General features: G+C 49.1%; 2 protein-coding genes across 11 annotated transcripts in view; one reads left to right on the forward strand and one right to left on the reverse strand.

Annotated features, from left to right (window-relative positions):
* PPP1R12B (protein phosphatase 1 regulatory subunit 12B) overlaps positions 1–17,385 on the forward strand; it is a 218,904-nt gene extending 201,519 nt beyond the window's left edge. For 5 of the 9 annotated variants that reach the window (XM_043568089.1, XM_043568088.1, XM_043568092.1 and 2 more), the window contains 2 exons: positions 3,781–3,961; positions 9,681–9,779. In XM_043568089.1, the coding sequence (XP_043424024.1) occupies positions 3,781–3,915 (135 nt within the window). In that variant the 3' untranslated portion in view covers positions 3,916–3,961; positions 9,681–9,779. Of the gene's footprint in view, positions 1–3,780; positions 3,962–9,680 lie in introns of all 9 variants that reach the window. The other 4 variants (XM_043568091.1, XM_043568090.1, XM_043568093.1 and 1 more) reach the window with 1 other exon arrangement.
* A 2,085-nt stretch (positions 17,386–19,470) lies between these two features.
* Positions 19,471–26,354, reverse strand: part of SYT2 (synaptotagmin 2) — a 109,029-nt gene continuing 102,145 nt past the window's right edge. For both annotated transcript variants that reach the window (XM_043568142.1, XM_043568143.1), the window contains exon 9: positions 19,471–25,673. In XM_043568142.1, coding sequence (XP_043424077.1) covers positions 25,467–25,673 — 207 coding nt within the window. In that variant the 3' untranslated portion in view covers positions 19,471–25,466. The remainder of the gene's footprint in view (positions 25,674–26,354) is intronic.

Raw genomic sequence — 26,354 nt, forward strand, 5'->3', positions numbered from 1 at the left:
CCACACATAAGTATTCTCTCCCATCTAGAGCAGTATGTTAGTAGAGCTAAACAGTTCTTGATGAACGAATGTCCACAGCTCTTGGTTGCACTGGGGGCTCCACCATTTTTGAAACCCCTTGAGCTATGCCATCTGTACTCTGCTGTTAAGCAGCTGTCAGTGGTACTCATTAAAGAATAGCCTAAATGCTGATCAGGAACATGTAAACGAGGCCAAAGCTGGTGCCTTCTAATGAGTACTCAGGAGCCCAAAACCAGCCCGTACCCACTAGTCACAGAACTCTGCACCACATCCACCCAGGCCCACACACAAAGACCCAGAAAGTCCCAAACTGGGGCAGTGGAGGCCCTTCTTTATCTCCATTCCAATTCTAATTGCCAAGTATGAGAGCCCCTTCAGTGGTTCTATTTGCTCTCAATCCTATGGGTTGAGACAGGCTTACGTATTTCTTTCTCCCTATCCCATCAGGCTATGATTTCCTAAACTAGGCCACAAGTTCCTTTCTTTCCTCAGTAGAGATCATAATACATGAAAGTGTTTGCTCCCAGGGTGCCCGGGTGGCTCAGTCGAGTAAGCATCCTACTCTTGATCTCAGCTCAAGTCTTGATCTCAGAGTCGTGAGTTGAAGCCCCACATTGGGCTCCACACTGGGCATGAAGCCTACATTAAAAAAATAAAAAAAAAGGAAGGAAGGAAGAGAGAGAGAGAAAGAAAGAAAGCGTTGGCACTCTCAGCCATGAGTTACTTGCCAGCCAGCTTCAAATTCAGTTTAAATCATCAAGTGGAGCCAGTTCCTGATTATTTAGACCTCAGGCCAATAGGTACACCAATTTGAAACTGCTTTTTGTTTGTTTTTTTAGTTAAAAAAATCGACCCAGTCAGTTTCCATTATTCTTTATTACCAATTGCAAAGTCAAATGAAGAAACACCTGCAAGTTCTAAAGCCCCTAAATACCCTTTGCTTACATCAAAGCCTAATACCAGGTTTACAAATCGTCCAGCTCCCCCTAGAGGACAAAAGGGGAGGGACATACAAGCCTCGCAGTCAGCACCAATTTCAGGATGCTTGTGTTTGTACCTTAAGATAGGCAAAAACTTCAGATATATAGATACAGACATCATAAAATTGGTATCACTGGCCTTAAAGGAGTCTAAGAAGCTGCTTGGTTAGCCTTCAAGTCCTTCTTCATCCAGGCTACAGTTTATGGTAATCAACATCTTGGGAATGATCAGTGGGCAAAATCTGTGTGTTCTAGGTAGTCAGGCAACAGCACAGGTAACTGCCTTGTCGAATCTGGGACCCAGTTGAACTAAGGACCAGTTAGACCCCATGCCTGTTGCATATTTGGTTCATACAGATGCTCAAACCTCTTGGAGCAATCAGTAGGGAGCAGGTTGAGAGTTGACCTCCAGTGAACCCTGAAGATAAAGTAGGTACTCGAGGACAGAAAGTGACTCTGGTGCCTGTTTTTGTGACTCTGGCAAATAAAGTACAAAGGCCAGGTGAAATGAACCATGAGAGGGGCTCATCCAGGTGTATGTGAGGCTCTGTGCTTGTGACACGGGTTGTGCCTTTCTGGCCATACTTGAAAGGTAAGTATTTATGAATTCTTCCCAGGACAAACTCCACTCAGATCCTGGAATGGAGTAGGATTATATGCCAGCCTCTGACAGGCGTGCATGTCAGCGTGAGCTGTGCTAGGCTGCACTTGGTCTTGCCCACATCTGACCCGAGGACTTTTCTACTGCATCCTCCATTCAGCATCATCCTCCTTTCCAGACCTTCTCTTCCCTTTCCCAGGTCCTTGCATGAGGGGCCCAGCAGCCACTGCCCTTTTAGATTGGTCTTGGAATTTTTATTTTTACTCACTCTAGAAATATCACTAGCTGATCCTGCCCTTGCCCACCCTGCTCTGTGCCCTGCCCTGCCCTCCTACTTGCCGTGCCTTGTTTTCAGTACTCTTTCCTATGGAACATTCCACAAGATTGTTTCCTGCCTCTCTCCCTCATGCTGATGACTTCCAAATCCTTCCACCTCGATCTGCTTGTACTCACATGTTAGATTGAATAATTTTCATAGTTTATGTCTTTAATATTATTCCCTAGGAGGCAAGGACCACTTTATATAATGACAATGATTATGTTGAAAGCTTTGGTCCAATGTCAACACCAAAGAAGGGTGAGAGCCAGGGACTTTCCATTGGTTCTTATGTTTGGTCCCTGCCCATTTCTTTAAATATTTCCATATGCTGCACCATGATCTCCTCTGATCTCAGTCCTCTTCGTGGCCGAGATGCTTGCAGAGGGTAAAGAGCATTGCTTGGTCCCTGCCCTTCAATGGCTACGTGGAAGTGTTTGGCTGCTCAACCTTTTTTCCAAGGCGCTCATTCTCCCTCTTTGGGGAAAGAGCTATTGAGCAGTTTGTCTCTGCTTGTTTTTCCTTTTCACTGTTTTTTCCCCTTCATGCTACCTTTCATTTTCTTGCTTCTTCACTTCCAACTCTAACTCCACTAATCCTTCATTTCTGTCCTTCACATCTGTGTGGGTACGAGAGACTTCTCTCTGGTTCGTAGTCACTGTGACCCACAGGATTTTTCACCTTCCTCTGTGAAGCTCCATTTGCATAATGAAATCATTTTCCTCCTCCCAAAGAGCTGATGGTCTCAGTTACAGGGTCAGTCCAGATGACCACTTAGGAAAGGACAAGTGACAGTAAGCAGGCCTATGATATAATGCCATTTATTGAAGTCTTTAGGTCCTTTAGAGGATACGAGGTGTTAGGAAAAATATCTAGGGGCTGGTTGTTCTGTTCCATTTGCAACACTTACAAATAGTGAAGTCTGGACTAGTACATCAGTCCAACCAATTCCGTTATCGTGGGCATTTATGATTTCTCCAACTTCTGTGCACAACTGTGATTTTCAGAGGATGAATCTGTATGTGAACACTTTGAAGCAGCTCCCAGCCTCTTCATGAGCTGGGACAAAGAGAGCACAGTTAGCTGTGAATTTCGTGTTGCAGGTAGTCGTATGGCAGGTCAAAGGTGGGTTGGCAGTTCTTGGGTCCTGGAACAAGCTTCCAGACTGCAGTGGAGAGCTAGCAGGGTTAGTGAAGCATCCCACAAAACAGGTTAGAGGACCACCTGACAGCTGCTGGTTTATGTGCCACTTCACCCTCCTAAATAGTACATGCCTTATACAGAAAACTCTTGAACAACAGCCCCTCTTTTATTTTCCTTGTTTTATTTCTTAAATTAAAAAATAAATGAGGTAAGAGAAGGACCCAGAAAGAGAACAAGTAGGAGTAGGGGGCCAAGATAAGAGGAGGGAGAAAGAAAAGGGCAGTAGCTGGATTTGGGAACACACCGAGTCCTGAACTCCAGGTCCCAACGATGATGACGAAGGGGCCCCAAGGCTATGGCTCAGCCATGTTAAACCTGTTGAGAAGGCCCCAAGCCACATGGTGGGCTGTCCTTCTCAAAAGCCATCCAGATGTGCTATTTGAGAGCCTGGTGGTTGTATTCAGATGGCTGATCTTCAGCATAGTGAGACCTTAGCCAGGAATCATAGGCCCGGCTCTCCCCCTCGTTGGTGCTTGTCTCCATTATCCCTCCTCCCACCCCCACCATTACTCCTGCCTTTCTCATTTCCTTTCTTGCATGCCAACTAAAAACAAAAACAAAAAGTCACGTGATTTCTTTGTCCTACTTTTATCTCCTCTGGTCTGTCTTGTCTCTCTCTCTCTCTTGTGTGTCTGTCCCCTCCATGTTTCACTCTACAGAACCTCCACCAGCTAAAACAGATTCAAACCTTGAAGCAGATGAACGAGCAACTGCAGGCTGAGAACAGGGCCCTGACCCGAGTTGTGGCCCGACTCTCGGAGTCCGTCGAGTCCTCGGAAACCCAGGAGCTCTAGTTCTTGCCCCTCTTCTCCACCTCACTTTCCTCCTCCACCACTCCAGGCACGTTCAGTCTTCTTGTTGGGCCCAGAAGCCCTGTGCTCATCCCCCTCCATCCAAGCCGCCATATGCGAGTGCCTACAAAGGTCGGTCATCTGGAAATGGAAAGAGCCAGGACTGAGAAACAGAGTGGGACATAATAGCCGAGGTCAAGGGAGGCAGTGGGGGAAACCTTGCCTTGGCTGGTGGTCCTTTTGGTAAGATCACCACATCACCTTTTCCTCCCCTGGAGACTGAATATGGATTCGCTTACTTGGCTACACATAGATATACACATACGTATGCACGTACCTGTGTGTATATACAGATTTCTTTGGTGGGGTCATTGCCAAATTGAGATTGAAATTTCTCAGCAGTAGCCCAAGTGCAACCTGATCTCTAGAGCAGTTGGGGTTGGTCCTAGACTCCCAAATATAGCTGGGCCTGGGGTAAGCAAAGGCAGGCGCTCTCAACCTGGGCTGGGAGCTTTTGCTGTATGTAGTGTCTGGGCCCACCCCCACTCCCCCAAAAATCAGCGGTCCAGGTTGAGACCCAGGCATCAATATTTTTTCAAGCCTCCACTGTTGATTCTTTTGTGAAACCAGGATTGAAAATGGCCCTTTGGATACCAGACAGAACTAAGTCTTTGCATCTGACAGCATGCTGGATGGGGACGACTAGCACTGAAGGCTAGAGCTCCATGACCAGCAAAATCACTGCCCATCCCACCATTTGAGTAGAACTGGTCAGGCATTCTTTGCCTCCCTTCTGCAGTAATCTTTGCTTTCTTCCCCCTCTCGGGAGGCAGCACTCTGATCCCTGCCACAAATCTCGGTGCCTTAGGGATGTGTCCCTCAACCCCACCCCTAGCCAGTGTGTGGGCTGTGAGGCAGAACACAGCTTTTATAAATGAGACCCTCACACAGCGAGACCTTCCCTAATGGGGGTAGCTTTGCAAAGTTGATGACAGTGGAGCAGAGAGCGGGGATTTGTTTTCAACCGAGAACCAAAAAAATTTGTTTGGTAAACTGGAGCCTTTCTCTGGATGTCGGTCTGAAAGACAAGCTCACAGATCACTTGTTTTCCTACCCAACGATGGTATGATGGGGTCACCACTGCTGAGCAGTTTCACCCCCTGAAATGAGTTTTTAATTTTCAGCAACAGTCTAATTAGTCCTGACCAACGCCTGTTCTTTTCTCTGCCTATTCGCTTGTGCCTTCAGGGTCAGTAGCTGGCAACTAATACCCACTAGATCTGCAGCACCCAAACTGCCATAAGGGCTGGGCTAATATCCTGCTGTAGCTGCTGTCACACACAGAAAGAAAATTGAAAGGGCAGGGATACCACGGCCTGGCACACCAAGCGGCTTAGTTACCCTACTTACTGAGTGCCCTGTAAGGTCCAAACTCCGTGCTTTAAGATAAGCCTCAGGATTATGGGAAAATTTGATGGGGGTGAACAAGGGACCCACAGAAGATGTCCCAGTTATTTTTAGTTCCTTCTTTGTGCAAGATAGTATAGGATATAGGGCAAAACTAGATCTGTGCTTTCAACAGTGAGTAAAGTTAACATTTGTCATTTGTTAAGGCCCATGCATAGCACTTTATATGCTTTTTCTCACTTGTTCCCCAGAACAATCATTTTACATATGGGGGAAAAACGAGTTATAGTTTGAATAACCTGCCCAGGGTCACTCAAAGAGCAAGTGGTAGAACCAAAATTCAAACCAAATAGGTCAGTTCCAGAACCCAAGCCCTCAACCACTGTGACATTAGCTGTCTGCATATTTGGCACAGAGTTTTAGCCATTTGTTAAGCATATGGCCTAAACAGTGCAAGAGTCTATTAAACAACGACAGTGTGGCCCCACCATTGCAGCTAAAGGATGAAGGACATTCTGCTTCCTCAGCACTCTTGACTTCCCTGGTGGAGGTTCACTTCCAAACAGCCATTTACCTCCCAAAAGCTTTCACCGCTTAAAGAAACTGTTACATAGTATATGACCTTCTGTAACAGGTCAGCAGACTGTGGCCCATCAGTATGCCCGTGAGCCGTACAAACACTTGGCGGAAAAAAGAAAAAGGATAATATTTCACGACACATGAAAATACATGGAATCAAATCTTGGTGTCCAAAAATAGTTTCATTGGAACTGAGCCATGCTCATTTGTTTATATCTTAACCTTATGTTCATAAGTACTTTTGTGCTACAAGAGCAGAGTTGAATAGTTGGAGCAGAGACCATGTGGCTTGCAACCCCTGAGATATTTATTATCTGGACCTTTACAGAAAACGCTTGCCGACCCCTACCAGAAGGAAAGATTGGATAACTCAGCCAAACTGACAGTGTGGTCCAGAGAGTTGGCCCTGCCTTTTTTTGTTTTTTGTTTTTGTTTTGTTTTGTTAATAATCCACTAGGGAAATCATCTTGCTTCGGTGTGCAGTACAGGCTACTTCCAACAGAATGTGAGCAGTGGGACGGACTTCCTTCCCTCTTCCCGAGTAGTCAGAAGCAAAGCAGCCTGGGCACAGCGCCTTCTGAGCCCCCGTCAGCCTTCAGCTAGCCTGGCCCTGGGTCTCAGACCCTTATATCCTCTCCCTCTTCAACACATTCCTCATCGAAGGCTGTATGAAGTAATATTTGGGAAAACACATGTACATAATTTTATTTGCCCAAGATAACTTACCGTCAAACTATGATAAACTGGAAATTTAGAAATTAGAAAGCTGGTAGATGGAACTAGAGGGTATTATGCGAAGCAAAATTAGAGAAAGGCAGATATCATATCACTTCACTCATATGAGGGCTTTAAAAGACAAAACAGACGAACATAGGGAAGGGAAGCAAAAATAATATAAAAACAGGGACGGGGACAAAACATAAGAGCCTCTTAAATATGGAGAACAAACAGAGGGTTACTGGAGGGGTTGTGGGAGGGGGGATGGGCTAAATGGGAGGGGCATTCAGGAATCTACCCCTGAAATCATTGTTGCACTATATGCTAACTTGGATGTAAATTAAAAGAAAGAAAGAGAAAGAAAGAAAGAAAGAAAGAAAGAAAGAAAGAAAGAGGAAAGAAAAAAGAAATTAAGAAAGCTGACATCCAGGGGGTTGAAATGATAAAGCTTTGTTAAACCTCATACTTGTACAGTGCTTCCACATGTGTTCTTATTTAATCATTCTTTAACTTCAAGTGAATATCAGATAACACTGCTCATTTCCTCCTCTCTCTTTTGAGAGTCAAGTTTATGAGACTTCCCCCCCCCCCTCCTTGATTTCTACATTCCACTTCTTGGACTTTTTGACACTCCCTCAAGATGTCAGTTGTAGTATATTGCAGCTGGGAAATTGCCTTGTCCAATTTTTTTTTTTTTTAAAGAATTGAGTTCTTAACGCGGAAATAAATCACCAAGGTTCAACGAGTTGTTTATACATTTAAAAAGCAGGGAGGGGTCAGCTCAGTTCTGATTTGATGGGCTGCTGGCAGGGAAATGAAATCTATTGACATGTATAGCTTCTCCCCGTACCCTCCCTACCCCCACCCCCACCTATGGAATCCTATTATGGAAATATGACTTTCAGAGTCTCATTGATACCCAAGCTGCAGGACCCAGGATGGGGCCATTGGAGAGCAGATGGGAAGGTAAAGCATTGTGAGGCCATCCTGGCTGATTTGTTCTAAAAGTCTTCTTGGAATGAGTTTCCTAGCACTGAGTTCTGGTAGTCAAGGCCACAGGGATAGAGGCACGGAGGAGAGCAGCCAGAGCAGCTTTTATTAGGTTGGAGGTTGGAGAGGTAGGGTTAGAGGACCAAAACTTTATTTTGATATTTTCTGGATGAAAGTCTTTTTAGTAAGATTTATAGTTTAGCTGTTTGCCATCCCATATTCGCGGGAGGACTCATATGGTAGTTGGAGTCCTGAGTGCCGCAGAGCACATTATGTATATCAGCACACTTCACATCCAGGACCTCCTGGGGCCCTCACAGAGTCCCTGCTTGATGAGCGACTGGGGCAGAAATGATTATTCTTTTTAGACACAAAACTGGAAACTCAGAGAAATTGAGTTTGCTTAAAGTAATAGAGATTGTTAATGACAGTGACAGTGTTGGAATTTCTGGGCTTCTGGTGTCTTGTTTTCCACCCCCACGTGACCTCTGTTATGAAAGAATAATCTTCGGAATCAGGCACACAGGGGCTCAGTATCAGCTTTGCCATTTAATAGCTGGGTACTTTGGACTAGTTACGAAATTCTTCATTTCCTCATTTGTAGACATAAGATAGCAACTGTATCACAGACTCATGAGGTACTAATGAGACCATGGGAGTGAGAGCCTCTGGTCCAGTGCCTTCCACAGTATGGATATTCAATACTGTTTTCTTTTTGTTCCATTAATACAAATCCTTTCGTCTCTGTGTACAAACATGTGCGCATACACATATGTATTTGTATCATTTAATCTACATCCTCCGTAAGAGATTGAAGAAACGAAAATTCTATTTCTTGAGGTACAGTCAGATCCCCTAAGCGGTTAATAGCAGAGCCAGAACTAGAATGAAACTGGCCTCATGACACCTGAGCCCAGGCCATCCTTTACTAGAGACCTCACCTGCTGCAGGAGTCCCACTGGTTTGATGACGAATCCATCAAAGCACTTTTGTATCGAATAGATGTGGATTTTTGTAGCCTTCACAGTGAAGATGTGCTTACCCTCTAACCTAAGTCTCCCTAAACTGCCAGCAGGGCCCGCACATAAACTACATCCTCATCAACATCCCATTATGGATTTTAGATGCGGCACATACCTGTCAGAGTGCCTGTTTACAATATAAAGACTTGGGTATCCAGACTGGGGCTTGGGGCTGCTATTTTGCCTTTGTTTTGCAAAGATTGAAAACAAAGGCTGCTATTTTTCTTTGTTTTGCAATAGAATTGAAACCTCTATTCCCCCATCCTCCAAAGCACCTGTTTCCTGGATTTGTAACACCATTCCCTAAAATTGCTAATAAGGCACCCTGGTATCCCTTGGTAACTACCACTGGGGAGCTTTGGGCAAGGATTATTAAACATACACCCACCACTCATTGTGCTTCACAGCTCTGTGATGGCCAAATCTGTAAGCCCCCTGGGTTTAGTGGTTGAAAGTGGATGTGTGTAGTATGACCAGCAAAAATTTTGGTGGCTTTTATCACAGAAGGCACTAGAAGGAGGACCTTAAATCATCCTGTGGGTGTGACAGAAAACCGAGTTGTGCCCCCTCTCCCCCGCATTCCTATTTTTGATGCGGTGTGGAGCAGTGTCTGTCTTTGACTCTTTTAGTTGACCCAATGCTCCTTTCTAAATTTCTTCCCTGTGCCCCTAGCAGCTCACTTTGGCATTCTCCCCAGTTTCTCCAGACTTGAAGTGAGTTCAAGGGCACAAACCAATGAAAACAGTTACTGATTCAGGAGAATGAAAGGATACGTGGTGTGGAACATGAAGCCTGCATCCAAAGAAATAAGATACTGCTAAATATGCTAGTTCAAAAGATGGAGGGGCTGTGGTCTCCCTTAATATGAGCATCACCAACTCAATAAGTAGGAAGATTCAGGGGAAGTTCATCCCTGGGAGAAGGCATGGTGACACCTCACTGTATCAGCTGCCTCCAAAGGCCCCGCCCACTGGGCTGGCCTGGTCTGGTCAGGGAGGGTAGAGGAGTTGATCATGCCAAGCTCTAACACACCTTTCCCTCTGTCACCTACAGGTGTTAACAGAACTGAAATCCGACAACCAGAGGCTGAAAGATGAAAATGGTGCCCTCATCAGAGTCATCAGCAAACTGTCCAAATAGACTAGGCTCCAGATTTAGGAGGGATAGGACGGCATTTGCTGCCCCCATGCCTCTTTTCCAGCCATTGTCTTCCAACCAAAAGAAGTGAATGTTTTGGTGGAAGGACCACTTCTTTCTGCCCCTCTTCCAGTCACCTTCTCTGCACTGTACATTTCCTCTGCACTCTCAGTGCCCTGTTCCTCCTATACCCCCACCCCCTGAGTTTTATGACAGTTTTAATTGAAGCATGATTGTGATAATTGGAGCCATTCGAGCCATCTGGAGAAGGCCTTGGGGAGGACACCAGGCTCAGCTGTGGACCCCAACTTCCTGCTGCTCAGCTACTTGTCCACATTGGATTTGGTCCAAACATGTAAGGCCTCTACCCAAACCAGTACCCCACAGCCTTTCACGCTCTTCCAGTGTCCTCTGATATAGGTGAGTCTTATGGTGGCCACTCCAGGATCCTGTCTGGGATGCCAAGAGAAACAGGATGTTGGCAAAATCATCCGACAGCTTCTGGAGCTGTGTTTCCATTAGATTCAAGGTGACAGTGACTCTGCATTGAAGGTCTCTGCTAGTCTTCACCTCAGGAACTGACTTTTCTCTAACTCCTTGCTGGTGTTACTGTTACTTTTTCTATCAACAACCCAGTAACATCCCTGACTAGTCTTAACTCCTACTTCTCCCTCATGCCTCGTCCCCTTCCCCAGGGCTCAGATGATCCTGGCTTCATTTATTCCTTTCCTTTCTATCCTTTTATTTTTCTTTCTGTCTCCCCTCCACCACCTCACCACATGGTGTAAAAGCTAGAACGGAGCATCTGACCTCCCTTGCCTTTGGCCATTATGGAAGGTCATTTCTCCTGGGGCACTCTGGAGACCAGAAGAATTGCCTTGGTGGCAGCACCACTGGCCTTCTCGCTGAAAAGCCAGACCATGGCATAAATGTCAGCCCGCTGTTCTCATCTGCGTGTTTTCCCTACACAGTGAGTTTCTTTAGTAGAAAATCTGGGCTCTGAACACCCCATTCCGCCTCACCTCCTTTTGACCTTGTTTTCCTCTCTTCACTCTGGCACCTGCTCCTAATGAAAAAGGAAGTCCTCGCAAGGAGGCATGAGAGCTGAGGAGGGTAGATTGATGGGAGGTAGACTAGGGAGTGAAAGCAGGTTGGAAAGACATATATGGTGTAAAGTAGAGTAGCTGGGGACACTTGCAACCTCGTGACAAAGAAGGTACAAGATGGCAGCCCATCGTGCTGTGAATGGTGGTGAATGCGACTGTTTCTGATGGCTAGATTTAGGGGAGAGACCTTTGTTTCCTTAGAAGCCAGCAGGAACAATGACTCTTAACAGAGGTTGAAAGTGATGAGATCCTTCCAACCCATTCATGAGAGTCATGGAATCTTTGGCAAAGCCCAGAGATCCTATGATGGAGCTTTCCGTTGTTGTGTCACAGGGACCACCCCCCCCACACACATACCACGGTCAGGTGTTCCCTGGTGGCTGTGCACTTAATCCTTGGAAGTTGGGCAACTCTGATAACCAGAAAGTTTTTCCTAACATGAGTTAAGGTCTGCCTGTGGATTCTCCACGTTGTCCAGTACTGCCCTTTGATGTGACAACCCTTCAGATATGTGGAGGCGGGGATCTCCCCTTAACCTTACTTCCCAGCTGATGTTTCCCCAGTCCTTTGGGGCACTCCCCACATGGCATACTTTTCCTGTCTGTCACATCTCGTCTGTCGTCTCTTGGAAAAAAACAGCCTTTTAAAATATGCCCAGACCTGGACAGATACTCCATTAGCACAAAATTAAACCATTGGTCCTTGGTGATGACCCAATATTAATACTCAACGTATTTGCTCTTTATCGGTATTCTCCCTTGGTTCGTTTATTTTGAGTGTGCAAGTCATTTAAATTCTCCTCATTTTAGAGCTGCCCGTGATATTCAGCGCTTTGAGTGATCCATTCTCTTAACATATACTACCTCTGTCCATTTTTTATTTCTTCCCAGAAAATGACAATATAGTTCTCCATGGCTCTTTGAAACATTACATGCTCTTTAAACCAGAGGCTATAATTCAAGATCCTAATTCCAAAATAGGAAATATGTCTCCCCTGGCAAAACCCCATTTTTAGAGTATACAGAAGTCTCTCTTCCATTTCCAACTATTTTCCAAGAGAAGCTGCTACTGATTAGGATTTTGTATGATCATGGGAGCGCTGTGCACTCAGTTCTCAGGGAATGCTAAATTAGAGTAAAATGTTTCCTCGCTTCCACTATAAACATCTCCTTCATTCTAGGGAGAGGGGAAATCAACACAAGGTGTTGAGTAATTGGTTCTCCTGGCACATCCTGGACGTTGGGCAAGGGATGGGGGTGGTTGCTGCCTCTTTCTCAGAAAAAGAATTATTAGGAAAACATTTTGACCCTCTTCCGTTAGATAGACAGGGTAAAGGGGGTTACAGAGAGTTCCCTCAGATCTGTTTGTGTCTTTCAAAAGTGTGGGACAGAGTCTAAAAACTCTTAGGGTGGTGTTATGCCCCTGCTGCTTCACGCAGCCCTTTCACATTAAAGATGCCTTTTCTTGCCAGAAAAGTTTTCCTTGTGATGAAAAATTAACAGGCTTCTCAATCTCAGGAATATTGAATTCTATGGCCAAGAGCTCATGAAAGTGTAAACCACGCTAGGTAATTTCAGGCACTCTCTCCTATGCAATTAATTTTATTAGACAGATAGACTCTGAATTCTGGTCCCTTTCCAGAAAATAAAACACCCTTTCTTCACAGTTGGATTGACTGGAAGCCCCAGGAGTGATGGTTAGAGACCTAATGACCAGCTGTGCACCCTGGGTGCCAGCCACAGCAGTCCCCCCTTCTCTTGTGCTGTTGGTCTCTCTGGTGGCCACAGAACTTCTGTCCTCAACCTGCTGGTTTGGATGCCCGTGAGCACCCCAGATAGCTCAAAGCTGCATGAATACTGCCGGTCTGGCCAACAATTTGGGGCCCGGCTGTGTCACTTTAGTCTTTACATGAAATATCAGAATGAGGAAGAGAAGGTTCTCAGTACAGCTTTATATCCTCTGTTCTCATTAATTTGATATTTTTCAAAACCAAGCCACACCTTTGGGAGTAATGGTTTGGCCATTCCAGAGATTCTCTGGCTGAAGTTGCCTATTTGTCTTTCAAGGGCTGCTTATTCTTTTCCAGATAGCTCTTGGGCATGATGGCCTCTGACCCCAGTCCCGGTCTCTAGTGCAACAGGGTTATGCAAATCTTGGGGTGTTGCCTTGAAAGAATCTACAGAATAGACCTGCCCTGGGCTTATTCAGTGCACTGAATTCTCTTTTGGGCAGTCTCACTTGATATTTCCTGGAACCTCCCTGCCGTGTCCTATCCAACAGCAGGATGTGTTCTCTTCTCTTCTGGGCCTTCCTGTCCCCCATTCCATGTTTGAGACCAAGATGCATGCATTGCTGTCTGAGCCCACTGGTGGAAGGAGGCTTCAGATCTCTGGTTTGGATCATTTCACATGCTTTCCCTGCCCAAAACAAAACGTGCTTATTGGGCAGTTCCAAGAAGGCTGAAACCCCACGTATCAGCCTATGAATCCCACAAAAATGTGTGTGAACTGTTTTGCTATCAGGGGCTTTTAACTGAGCCAGAGATGAGAAAAGAAACTCTCAAGGCCATGCAATTGGTTCGGTCTCTGGATTTCTGGCCCCAGTGCAGCCTCTCCTCACCAGACAGACAGATACACTGCCTCCCCTCCGAGAATGGCCAGCGTTTCAGCCCCGGCCACTGGCACAGGAGAAGGTCCTGGCGACGTGGGGTGCCCTCCGTGTGCGGTGGTGGGTGCAAGGTGAGCAGAAGCGGCATGGACATGAGAGAACTATTTAATGTGTTGTCAGCTATTCGGCCTCCAGGCTGCTTTGCACCACAAAAGGGAAAGTGTGTAAAGGATTCGGCAACTGAGCCAATAGGCAGGGGGGACACCTAATTCCACCCCACCCAGTGAGCCACCATTTCCACTAGAGCGTAAGGACGTCACACTACATGGACCCCGGCTGGTGTCCTCTTCCAGCCATTCTCAGGGGCCGTTGTTTGTGCTAACACTGCACCTAACTTTAGACACACAGTTGTCAATTATTGGTGGTCCCTGCCCAAATCTAGGCCCAACTGTAACTGCAGATCTTGGTCTCCATGCTGGTTTTTGTTTTTTTTTTTAATTTTTTTTTTAACGTTTATTTATTTTTGAGACAGAGAGAGACAGAGCGTGAATGGGGGAGGGTCAGAGAGAGAGGGTGACACAGAATCTGAAACAGGCTCCAGGCTCTGAGTTGTCAGCACAGAGCCCGATGTGGGGCTTGAATTCACGGACTGCAAGATCATGACCTGAGCCGAAGTCGGACATTTAACCGACTGAGCCACCCAGGCGCCCCTCCATGCTGGTTTTTAAGGCAGACTTCAACCCATCAAAGGATGTGATTCCTCTGACCCAATTAGCAAGACAGCTTTGAGGGCAGAATAAGGCAACATGAAGGGATAAGCCCCTAGGAGTCAGAACATCGGATTCGAGGGCCAACTCTTGGGACCTTCGGAAAGGCACCTTCCCTGTCTGCAAACGGCGGTTGGACTGATAATCCTTGAGATCCCTTCTAGGCTTCAGATTCTGTGATTTGTTTATACCTAGGAATTTCAGAATATTTCTTACACTCAGAATTTTTGCTCTTTCCAAGGGCAAAAATTCTTGGTTTCTTCTGGATTCAAACTGTTTTAACATCAGCAAGTCAAGGTTGGCTTCTCATCCTTGTTAGAAAGTGAATTTAATACTGAGGGTAATTGAATGGTGTTGGCAATTGCTTTCCCTCCTAATGGCTGGGTAAGAATATTAAAACCTGCAGAGGTGGAAATTAGAGCTCATGGGGAAATGGATAGAAAGCAATTTGTTGCAGGCAGCCTTTGGACAAATTGTTTTAATAGGAAATAGAGCTGCTCCTTCATAGATTTCCTCCACCTACCTTTCCTCCACCTTCTTGAATGTGGTCTACGTGGCCGTTCACATCCAAAGAGCAGACATTGCCTTTCTGCTTAGCACCAGCTTGCTCATAGTCTTAAATTCTGCCCTGTAGCAGCAAGAGAATTTTCCTCAGTGAGAACCTCAGCCTTTAGTTCTGTTGAGCTCCTCTGGATTCTGGACTAGAAGTAGGAGGTTCCGGTGCTGTTCACGATGGTCCTTCCTTTAAGCAGGTCTGCAGGAGCACTCTACCAGGGCAGTAAAAGCTTTAGACCCTAAGTCCACACAGCCGTATTGCATAGAACAGCACTCAGCCCTGACAAGCCTCCTGCAGGACCGGGTGTGAGCAGAGTGGAAGGACAGAGACCCTGAAAGGGGAGGTGGCCATGAGCTGCAGTGGGAAGGTGGGAAGAAGGCAGAACAAAGAGCAGCGTGGAGGCCGCCAGCCCCAGAGGAAGGGGTCACTGAGCCGCGGAGCCGCATGCAGGGGAATGAGTGCTGGCTCTCTGGTGTCCTCCTCCTTTGGCCCCCAGCGGAGCGCAGATTTTAATCAGCTTCCCTAATGGGTATCGACATTGCTTGGGAGCAGTGGACCCTATCAGGGAACAGCTATTGATCGCTTGTGTTCTGATTAGATTGGAAAACAGATCAACTTCGCTGCTGCCCAGGAACTGTTATTGTCACAGCTACTCGGGAAGGAGGTGGTCTCTGGGGACGGAGAAAAACCGAATCGAGAATCTTGACTAGCCTGCCAACGACTACAGGGGAAGAGACGCATTCACTTGTCCTTTGAGATTTGTGGGTGAGCGTCAAATTGTACCTAGTGTGGCTTGTAACCCAGTGTCCCGGAAGCCCCTCAGGAAGAACTGTAATAAGAGGCTGTGTTTACAGACAGGCACCACCGATGAGTGACGAATTGACGAATGATCTTACCTAAAGAGGTTTAACAATTTGGAGAGCACTCTGGCTTCTAGCCTGTGTGCATACACAACACATTTGCTAGCACAGGGCTTTCAGAAGGAAGTCTGGCATATTCTTGATGAACCAGTTTTATCCAAGTGTATTGTCCTGTTCATTCTTATATTTTGCTTTCCCCCTGCCCTTCCAGTCCCCTAAAGGACTTCTCCCTGAGCCATTCTCCCATCTGCTTATCATTTTGGACTGTGATTCTTCCAGAGTGATACTTTCTGTTATTTCTCCAAATTTCCCCCTCACGCTTCCAATAAACTTCTTGGGTGTCCCCTTAAAGTAACATGAGGGTGCTCTTATGTCCTTCTCCCCCTCCCCCCGGGAAAACATACCATTCACCCGTCCTCTCTCATCTTCCTCCATTCTTTGTTCTTTGCTTGTCTCACTTGGATCTGATGGTACTTAGGGGAGGAGGTTTTCCACAAATCAGCCATGATTCCTGGAGGAGTTCCATATGCCAACAACTACTACCACCACCACCACCCTCTTCTAGTTTCAGAGGTCCCTGGCTGTGCTAATGGCCTCTCGGAAATGAGGTTTGAATGGCGGGCCTGTTCGACTTCTCCACAGACTGGCCAGAGAGACCATGGGTAGCCATGTCTAGTTTTTGTTCTGAGAGTTTTGACTATTTCCAGCTAGAGACAGAGTGTCTTCTCAGAAGAAAACTTCAGCCCATTGCTGCCTTGCAGGAGAAGATGCAGGAAAGGCACAGTGACTGCAGTGAGCCTGTCTGAGCCTCTGAAGTCCCACAAAACCAGAGTTGGGGGATGAGTGCAGATCCTGAACAGGGACATATGATGTCAGCATTAGTAGACTCTCACCTTAACATATCTGACCTTGCCTTTTCTCCCTCCCACACCACTGAAGCCTGGGACAGATCCCAGTGTGTCCTCTGGTGAAGAAGGCCAAATAATGAGCCATTAGAGGAAGAAGGACGTAGGGGCTCAAGCACAGAACACCAGCAGGGGTAGGAGAGGGTTCTGGAAGGATGCACAAATCCACAATAACTCTGCTTCCAGTTAGTGTCCCTTGAGCCCTTGAACGATCGGGCCTGCCACCTAGCTGGCACCTAAGTAGGGCCATCATCTCCCTGAAGAGGGAGGGAACATGTTTTGCCCGTGCACTCCCTGCTCTCGGAGAATGTACAGACTTACGCCATTCAGACTCAGCCTTTGTCTTTATGGCTTCCCTCCCTGCGTTTTTCCTCTGCCTTGACCTTGATCAGATAGGGGCGAGAAGAGCTTATAAGAACCACTCTGGTGTCTTCATGCCTCTCCCATTTTCAGGGTTGAATTTTGTGTCTTCACTCACTCCACTCCCGACCTCACTTCCACCGCAGTTCAAGCGCCAGAAGTAACGTTTCCAGCTGAGTTGTGTGGATTAATTTCAGTCCCTTGTAAATACACCTGGGGCGGGCTAGGGGCATTTAGGGAGGGGAGCCAGATTCGCTTTGTGAATTGAATGTATTTTTATGCAATTTTGAGTGGCCTTTCAACCCTGAGATGAATGATTTTGTTTTACTGGTTGTTATTATATAGTATTAAGTATTCTGTGTTTGAAAGTTTGGGAATAATAATATTCACATCTATATGATGCCTGTAAACACAACCATATTTATAAATGAGTAAATAAAACCGTGTTTTAACTTTGTGACTACATCTCCACAATTCAGGAAATGGGTTTATAGAATCTCCCATCTGGGGCAGCCCCTTCCAATACTTGGGGGCTTCCCCCTCCTGCCTCTGTCCCAGGAAGAGCCGCAAGTAAATCACTGTCCTTGAGAGCAGGGTCTCTGGAGTCGGGCCCAGGAAAAGCCTAGATTGGAGGTTCAAAAGAACCATTAAAAGAAATCAAGATTCCCAGTGTCGAGTGACTAGAAATATAGTCATTTCTTTGAAGAGAGCAAGGCTCACTGACAGGTGTGGAGGCAGGCTAGATGGACACTAATGCACTCTTGTGTATGGACAAAAGAGGGCTAGAGAGGCGGTAGCTTTCTTGGGCTCCTGGAGGTCTCCCGGCTCTCACCCTTAGCTCTCTGCCATATACATAATGGCCCTCCCTAGGTCACTGTTTGACTCAAAAGAGCCAAAACCACTCTGTAGCTTCAGACTACAAAGGTAGCTAACTTGGGGGTTATCGGAGGTTAAATCCAAGCTCCCAACAAAGGAGCCATGGGCAGGGAGGAGGCTGCTCAGGCCCACTGGCAGCCTTGGCAGGTGGGAGGCCAGGTCTGACCTCGCTCGGCCAACGTTCGGGTCTGGTTTCTCCATCCAGCAAGCCCTGCCTCTGGCTTTCTCAGCCCTGTGCATTCTGCCAAGCAGAAATCCCTGGTCACTGACTTGGCGCAAGCACAGGGAGTCGGGGAGGAAAGATTCTTTTCCCTTGCTGTCACCCAGCTGCTTGTAGCCCAAGCAGCAACAGAACAAACACACATGATGTCATGGTTGAAGAGTTCAGACCTGCCTTGGGGCCCGAAACAGAGGCAAAGCAGCGCGTGTGATGCGAGAGCCTTCTGAACAGCAAGTGTCCTTTCTCTTTCTGGATTCCCACCCCCACCCCTCCCCCCACCCCGCCCCTGCTGGACCTGAGGTAAACAGAGCTGGAGTATCCCCTAGCGGCCAAGTGGTCCAGTCTTCAGAGGGGACGAGCCCACGGCGGAGAGCTCACGTTCTCAGGAGAGTCGCCTTGGACAAATCCCCAGTCCCTGGGCTGAGCAGGCTCCTGCCCCTCACCTTACTGGGCCACCCAGCCTACCCTGCTCAGGAACTAAAGCAGCAAGACCAGATCTGTGCCTGGACCTTACTGGCCAGCCCCAGCCTGGGCCCGGAGGCCCCACCCCCACCTGGCTGTCGTTACACAGAGCTGGGATCTCAGCCTGGGCTAAGCTCACAAAATGGCAGAGGCTCGCCGGTCTTCAAGACCAGGAGACAGGGCCACGGGCTGTAGAGGGAACTGAGGCAGGAGCTTAACCCTTTCCGGTTCTTGTGGGGGGTGGTGAGCCTGTGTAAAACCTTGAGAGACTCGTTTTGGGGACTGAAACTTCATTCTGTTTTTAAAAACAGGAACTGAACTACTGAACTAGGCAGAGGCATATGAGTGAACACGGGCCTGCTGCGTCCTCATTCTTGATAACTGGACACTCTGCAAAACAGATTTTCCTGGGGCGCCTGGGTGGCTCAGTCGGGTAAGCGTCCGACTTCCACTCAGGTCATGACCTCACGGTTTGTGAGTTCGAGCCCCGCCTCGGGCTCTGTGCTGACAGCTCAGAGCCTGGAGCCTGCTTCCGATTCCATGTCTCCCTCTCTCTCTGCCCCTCCCCCGCTCACGCTCACACTCTCTTAAAAAATAAACACATTAAAAAAAACCATTCTCACTCTTCAAATTCCCCTTCCCCAGGCCCAGTTTCCTTGTGTAGCGCTCAGACTGTGGCTGTTCCCCAAGCCCAGCCCCCATGGAAAGAAATCAAGGGCCTGGTCCATCCCTCAACCTCCCACAATGCATTCCCCAGCACCACAGTCCTGCCCCCAGAAAGCCGTCGTGAGGGTATGTGTGCCCCACCACCCATCATGGGGTGCGTCCCCAAGAAGAGAATGGGTCTCAGGCCTCTTGTACTGCTTCCCTGAAGGAAGATGCTGGGCTAGAGGCCAGACCCTCACCCTCACCCACCCTCATGAGGCAGCTCCTGCCTGCCCCCTCCCCCCAGCCCAGCAAAAACTAGAGACAGCCCCCACCCCCAGGTTTCTTTCAGCTCATTTCTTTAATAAGGAGACGCAGCTCATTACAAAATAACAATTTGACAAGAGATCGGACAAGAACAGAGTCCACATAAGGGGGGGTGTGGAGAGCATTGCCAAGCATGGGGCGGGGACGGCGGGCGGAGAGGGGGCAGGGCTATACATGAGTCCTTCCTATGAAGACAAAGGCAGTGTTCCTGGTGGGGCCGATGCATTCCAGGGGCGACCTGGGGCAGACGAGGGTCTGCCCACCCTGGTTTTGAAGTTTTCAGATCCCTGGGATTTCAGAAAGCAGCAAATCCAGTCCTTAGATGGGGAGGAGTCAGGGCAGAACTTCTAGTCAGGCTTCTTTGAAGAGGGTCCTCCTCGAGTCCTGATGGCTGAGGAGGGCTGGATGGAGAGACCCCCTCTCCGGCCCCACGCACACTTCTCTGCCACCTCCCCAGGCCAGATCCCCTCAATTCTTGCCTGCATTGTGGGTGTGAACAGTGGGAGGGTCCCGGAGAGAGCCAGAAAGAGGTTAGACACTTCGTCCCTCCACCCCTCCAAGCTCCTGATCCCAGCCCACCCGGAGATGGTCCCCAGCGCAAAGATCCCTGGGGCTTCTGCGCGCTCGAGCATACACAGTCACCTCGCAGCCTTTGGCCTTGTCCTCCTCCTGTTCTCGTCTCTCTTCTTCCTCGTGCTTACTAGTCGCCATGCCTGAGGCCTCCTGGCATTATTCCCACGAGTCGTCTGCCCTCATCGGCGCCCCGGGGGCCGGGAGCTACACGTCCCTCTCAGCACCTCTGACCACTGGGTGCTCCTGGCTGGGGCTGCCCTGGGGAGCTGACAGGAGGGTCTGGGGGGGTCAGACCTGCCCACCACTCTCAAAGGAGCCCTGGCAACCCTCAGCTGCCCACTCTGGGGCGCTCTCTGTCAGCCTGCGGGAGGGGACACGGCGGGAAGGGCATAACCCACGGCGTTCTCCGGTGTCCCCCCAAGAGACCCTCCTCCCTCGCCACCCACACACCCCGACCCCGCGGTGTCACATACGCGGGGCTGGGTCTGTCAAAGCCAGATGGTAATGGGCACCCGAGCCGCTGACTAGCTGCTCCTGAAAATCCTGGTTGCCTCCTCGGCGCCCTTAGGAAAGGTACCCAAAACTATGGCGTCCCCACCACTGCCCTGTCCACGCGCAGGGGGGAAATGGAGTTGGACTGTCAAACCCAGGTGGAGGGAGCCCGCTCGGGCAGGGTCAGGTGGGACATCTCCTGCGGCCCTGCCGGAACCCCCGGACACCATCTGTCCTCATGACGTGGGGCTGAGAGAGCAGGAGGGGTGACAACAGGTGAGCCCTTCACAAGTGTTCTGTGGGGAGCCAGTCAGAGGGACACGGGGGGCTCCTGGGAGGAACCGAGGGCGGTCTCCAGCAGGAGGCCCCCTTTATGGCTTTTCAGTTAATTCAAACAGTGGGAGGAAGGGGCACACCACACACACACACACGCAGGACACGGAAGCCACCGGGACACCAGACACCCGGCTGGACACGGTGCACGGTACACGGAGGGTCAGCTCTGCAGGCGGATGTGCGGCAGGCAGTGGGGACGGACGGGCCTTCAGGGCACCAGTGGTCGTCCCACGTCCCTGAAGGCAGGGCTGGTGCCAGAGCCGGAAGCCGACTCCCCCCCACCGCCGACGGCTCCCACTGGGGGATTCCCGATGGGGTGAGACCGGGTGGGGCTTGGGGACAAAGACTTTACGTGACATAAAATCGAAGGGGCAGCCTCAACGAGTGGTGTGAAATGGGTCTGAGGTCAGGGGTTAGGGGTTAGGGGCACGGCCATGCGGCTATTTACAGAAAGAGACATGCATGTTGAGTAGACAAGACTCGGTTCATTATGTTTATAGGTCACTATCGTCTTTTATAGATAACTAAATGCACACGGAAGGGGTCAGATGAGGCTCAAATGGCTTCAGAAGGGTCTTGTTTTGTTGTCGCTTCAAAAATAAAGTATATTCGTGTGTCTTCAAGTCACAGTGTCCCCTTCTCAATGTTGCAGCTCAAAAAGCAGTAAGATCCTTGGTGACCAGTCTCTGGCCCCCTGGGACTGAGTGGGGGGGGAGCAGAGGGGACAAACGGTCATAGAATAGGGGTGCCAGATAAAACACAGGACGGCCAGTTGCATTTGAACCCCGGGTAAACAACACATCACTTTTGGCATAGTATGTCCCAAATTCTGCCTAGGCCATACTTAGCCTCAAAATTATTTTCTGTTTACCCAAAATTCAAATTTAACTGGGTATCTTGTATTTTTGTTTGCCAATCTGACAACCATGTCATGGGGCTCTGGGCCACCAAGACCAGGCCTTGGGACCCTTCGCTGCCTGCCACCATGCAGGGCTCGGAGACAGGGCCCCCGACCAGCCTGAGGTGGGAAGGGGGAGGGTAGAAGGGACAGAGTGGAGGGTGGGAGGGCAGGTCTTGGCTCGATTTCTTCCTACCTTTATGGGGGCGGGGGGGACACCAAAAGACAGCCTCTCTCTGTATATGGTTGGGTGAGACCGAGAGTTAGCATACATTAAAGGATCATGGAATCTCTCACTTGCGACCCCAGGGGAGTTTCTTAACCTCTCTGCTCACCCACCACCACCCCGCTGCATGGAGGCAGGTTTGTCAGGGAGCTGGTTTTACCCACAGGAGGGACTGAGTCAACCCCTCTCTCCTCTCTCGCTGGAGCCCTGGGCCAGCAAAATCATCCCAAACGGATTCTGCAGAAACACAACCATGTATGGTTGCCTGGGAAGAAAAAAAAAACCCATCACCTGAGACTGTGCTCTAATCCCTGCTGTCCCATCCTCCACCTGAGGGACCCCTGCCAAGTCATTTCTCGTTCACGCCAAGCATCTGCTCGCTCACTGTCTGGGACTGCCCGAGGGTTCTCTACCCGGCTGACCCCAGGCCTCAGCTTCCACTTTCAAAGACCAACAATCTGCCTATGGCCCTGGCGGAGTCAGTTTCCCCTCTGGGATGATTATTCGAGAAAGAAGCCCGAGTTTTCTGGCTTCACCCCATGTCCGGGTGGGATTGGGTTTGAGTCTTTGTGGTCTCAGTCCCTTCGGAAAAAAATCTCTTCTACACTATTTCCTGCCTGGAATAGACGGGAAACTCATAACCACAGAGGCCTCCAGAACCCTTCTCTAGTCAAACCCTAGCTCCTAATTAGGGCCTGCAGCCCACCCTAACGTCTCCAGAAATAAACCTGCATGACAATGAGGGTTCAGAATGATGCTCCGGAGTTAGAGTAACATCAGCCCTCAGGTGTAGAAAACTCACGACTCTAAGTTTACCTGCCTAGTTCACGGGGCTGGATAGATGCCTTGACTAGGATGGCTCATTTGGGCCAAGCACCCATCTCAGGACCAGCCAGAACCTAGGTGGGGTGCAGGGGTGGGGGAATGATTGCCCACACACAGGTCTTTCCCTGACTCTACACCAATGCCAACAACACTCAGTCTCTCAGCAACCTGTCCCCACCTGCTCACTAGAGGTGGGCCCAGAGTAACAAAATCCAGCCCCTGTCTCTTGGCACATGGACACCCACACCACCTAGGGGTGCCCACCATTTCTTTTCCTCCCCATCAGGAGAGTGGCAAATCTCGGGCTCTGGAAGGGCTGAATCAGGTTCATGGGCTGAGAAGAATCTCAGGCGGTAGGAAGCCCATCGGGAAAGGGCAAAAGAATGAAGGTAAGGAAAACAAGATGGACAATCCTCTGAGCAAGGTTTGTGGGATATGGTGGGGAGAGAGACCCTGAGAAAGCACCAAAACCTCACAGCTCTGGAGACTGGAGAAGAGCCCAGTGACTCCTGATGCCCATAGCAGGACATCCTAACTCTGCAGTCAGCTGGGTTCTGAAGGCACCCCATTTTCCGACAACTCTCCACCAGGACCACAACTCTGGTCCCGAGGACCAAAGCTCATAGTCCTTGTCAGAGTCTTACCTTCTCATCATTAAGTACACACCCAAACTCACACAGCCTCCAGTAAAATACGACGTCCCATGTGCCAAGGGCCACTAGCAAGAAGGAGAAGGGTCTCTGAGAGATGGGCAAGGTTCAGCCCTGCTTCCCAGTCTGTTTCTGGCGGAGGTGTTCCCTCATTCCTTGCTCTAATCAAAACACATGGCACAGCAGAAACAAAAAAAAAAAACCCATTTCCTTTCTTTTAATAAAATAAAAAGATGCTCTGGACCCTCAAACCCTGAGTCTCTCTAACACTGTCCGTCTGTCTCAGGTACCTATAGAAAACTGAGGTGGTCCAGATGGGACAGGACAGGAAGTGCTGCCATTTTTGCTGGGAAAGAGAGCGATCCCCAAGCTTTGGGGAAGCTATGAGTATTCTGTGGCGAAGAAATGGCAAGGGCCTGAGGGCTTCACGGATGGAAGAGAGAGGCTGAAGGAAGGGAGGCAAGGGTGGGAGAAAGGGGTGAAAGGAAGTGGTGCTGGCCTTAGGTCACGTGGGACCTGACTCTCCTGCCCAGGCTGAAGGTTTGGAGGGAGGCTCAGTGCAAACTTGACTAACATATATATGGCTTTTTATCAATGCTGGGGACAAAAGGTGAAGAGGGAAAGGGACACAACCGAGCGTGGGGTAGAAACCCCGGCAGGTATCCTCCACCACCCATTTGGAATGGATGTCCTGCTTCTTGGCATTCATAGAGAGACGCCTCCCCAAGGAATAGTAGGATGGGGCCTCCCCACAGGTCTCCCTGGGCCACGTCAGCTACCCACAAACTATCTGGCATGGAAGGCAGAGGAGTGGGAGCCGGTGGGGCACGGATCTCAGCACCCCCACCTATCTCATCCGGGAAATCTCTGCCGTGTCTCCACCATCCTCCCCCTTCTTACCTGGACCTCAGGGGGACAAGAATTCAAACCTTCTTTTTAGAGTCTCTGGCTCTGTACAGAAAACAGTCTTCAGATAGTGTTGCTCCACTTAGATTAAAAGAGAAAACAGAAGCAAAAGCATGATGGGGAAAAAATGCAAATGAACCGCATAGCTTATATTCTGGAAAGGGAGAAAGCATCTGTGTTTCCCACTGAAAGGGGGTAAAGAAGATCCAGGAGTTTCATTTGGTCTTTCTAGGTAATGGGTCTTCTTTCTTCATTGTTTGACGTTAACTGTCAACAACAGTGAGGTCCCAGGACTGATGGTCCCTGTTAGAGTCTAACCAATCTAGTGAATAGTTCATGTCCACGAATGTCCCAGAAACCACACTTGTGGGGAAACAAGGCCTGACGAGAGGAAGTCTATGACGGCATCAGGTTTTTGGTCCTAGTTCTGGACAAGTCCAGTCGCCACATCTTGCCTCCCAAATAGCCACCCACAAAGAGTATGGGAGCTTCTGACACCCGACCAGGATTCTGAGCCCTCTCCACGAGCTGACAGAAGATCTCCCACTTAGACAGTGGACGTCTCTTCACTTCAGGGTTCCCGAAGAGCCTTCTCTTCCCACACAACTTCACTGTCCGTGGTTCATCCCAGGAATGCAGAGAGATGCTCCAACACACACGCGCGCGCACACACACACACACACACACACACATCATAGGCCACTGTGTTGCCTTCCCTGTCAGGAAACAGGATGTGCTGCCATTTTGTTGGTCCAGAACACTCAAAACACAGGAAGTGCTGTGACTCTCTGCTGAAAGAGGGCCTCACTCAGGGTGAGGTTCAAGTGAAGCTTTGAAAGAGTGAGAGGGAAACGTGACAGGGCATGCAGCAAGGACAGCTCCTGGGACGATGAAAAGAGCCAGGCTTCTCTTTCACCTGTTAGGGGACTCTCCTCACACAGCCATCAGAGGGACGTTGGTCTCTCAAAAGAGATAAAGGAAGGAAAAACAAGGACACAACCACAAACAAATGAGAAAGAAAACCTCTAAGGTTGCATAACTGAGGTATTGATAGCTCTGGATCTTGTCAGTGTCTGTAACGGTGCGGGATCCCGGCCGCTGCTGCCTACTTGTTCTTGCCCAGAAGCGCGTCCACCTCTTCCTCGGGCTTGAGCGAGTGCCACTGGGCGATGGGCCTCCGGGGGTTGGCCAGCATGTCAGACCAGTGCCGCAGCTCTGTGCCCGTGGCGTTGCTGCCCACGAAGATCTTTCCAATGGCTTCGTTCTTGCCCAGCTTGTCATAGTCCAGCACAGTGACCACCACCTGGACTTTCTGCGGGGAAACAGAGGAGGGAGGGAGGGAGTTGGCAGGTGGAAACGCACGATCCCGTGACCAAACTTCTCCTCCTCTATCCTCTACTCCAAATGCCCCGCAAGGAGAGGCCTCCCAGGGCGGCTCGCTTCTATCTCTGAACTTACTTCCAAGACTGAACTTAAAGGGAGGCAAAGGCTGCACGTTCTGGAAACAGCCTTTCTTCCTACCAGTAGGCACTTACCCAGCATGTGCTGTGCTCCAGCCACTGTTGAGTGCCTGGAAGTGGAGGGCGGTGAAGACAAGGGAAGAGGAGTACTTCACCTTAACGAAAGCAGTAGACCCATACTCAGAAATTTACAACACAAAGTGAGGCAGGTTCTGCTAGAGAGGTAAGCACAAGGTACTATGGGAACTCAGACGAGGCGACAGTCCTCCTCGGGTCAATCAAGAAAGGCTTCACCAAAGAGGTGACATAGAAACTGGGAGGTGAAGGCTGAGGACTTCTCTAGGCAGAGAGAGAAGAGAATCCCAAGAAGCAAGAGGAGCCTGGGCGGAGGCATAGAAATAGAAGCGTGCACTTGGTATCTTGGAAACAGAAGTTCAGAGTCACTGAGGTTGAGTGTGAGAACAACCAGGCAGGAAATGGGGTCAGCAGGGTGGGCAGTGCAGGGTGGGGTCAGCTAAGGAGTGTGCCTTTTG

Source organism: Prionailurus bengalensis, chromosome E4, assembly GCF_016509475.1.
Source record: "Prionailurus bengalensis isolate Pbe53 chromosome E4, Fcat_Pben_1.1_paternal_pri, whole genome shotgun sequence".
Taxonomy (NCBI): domain Eukaryota; kingdom Metazoa; phylum Chordata; class Mammalia; order Carnivora; family Felidae; genus Prionailurus; species Prionailurus bengalensis.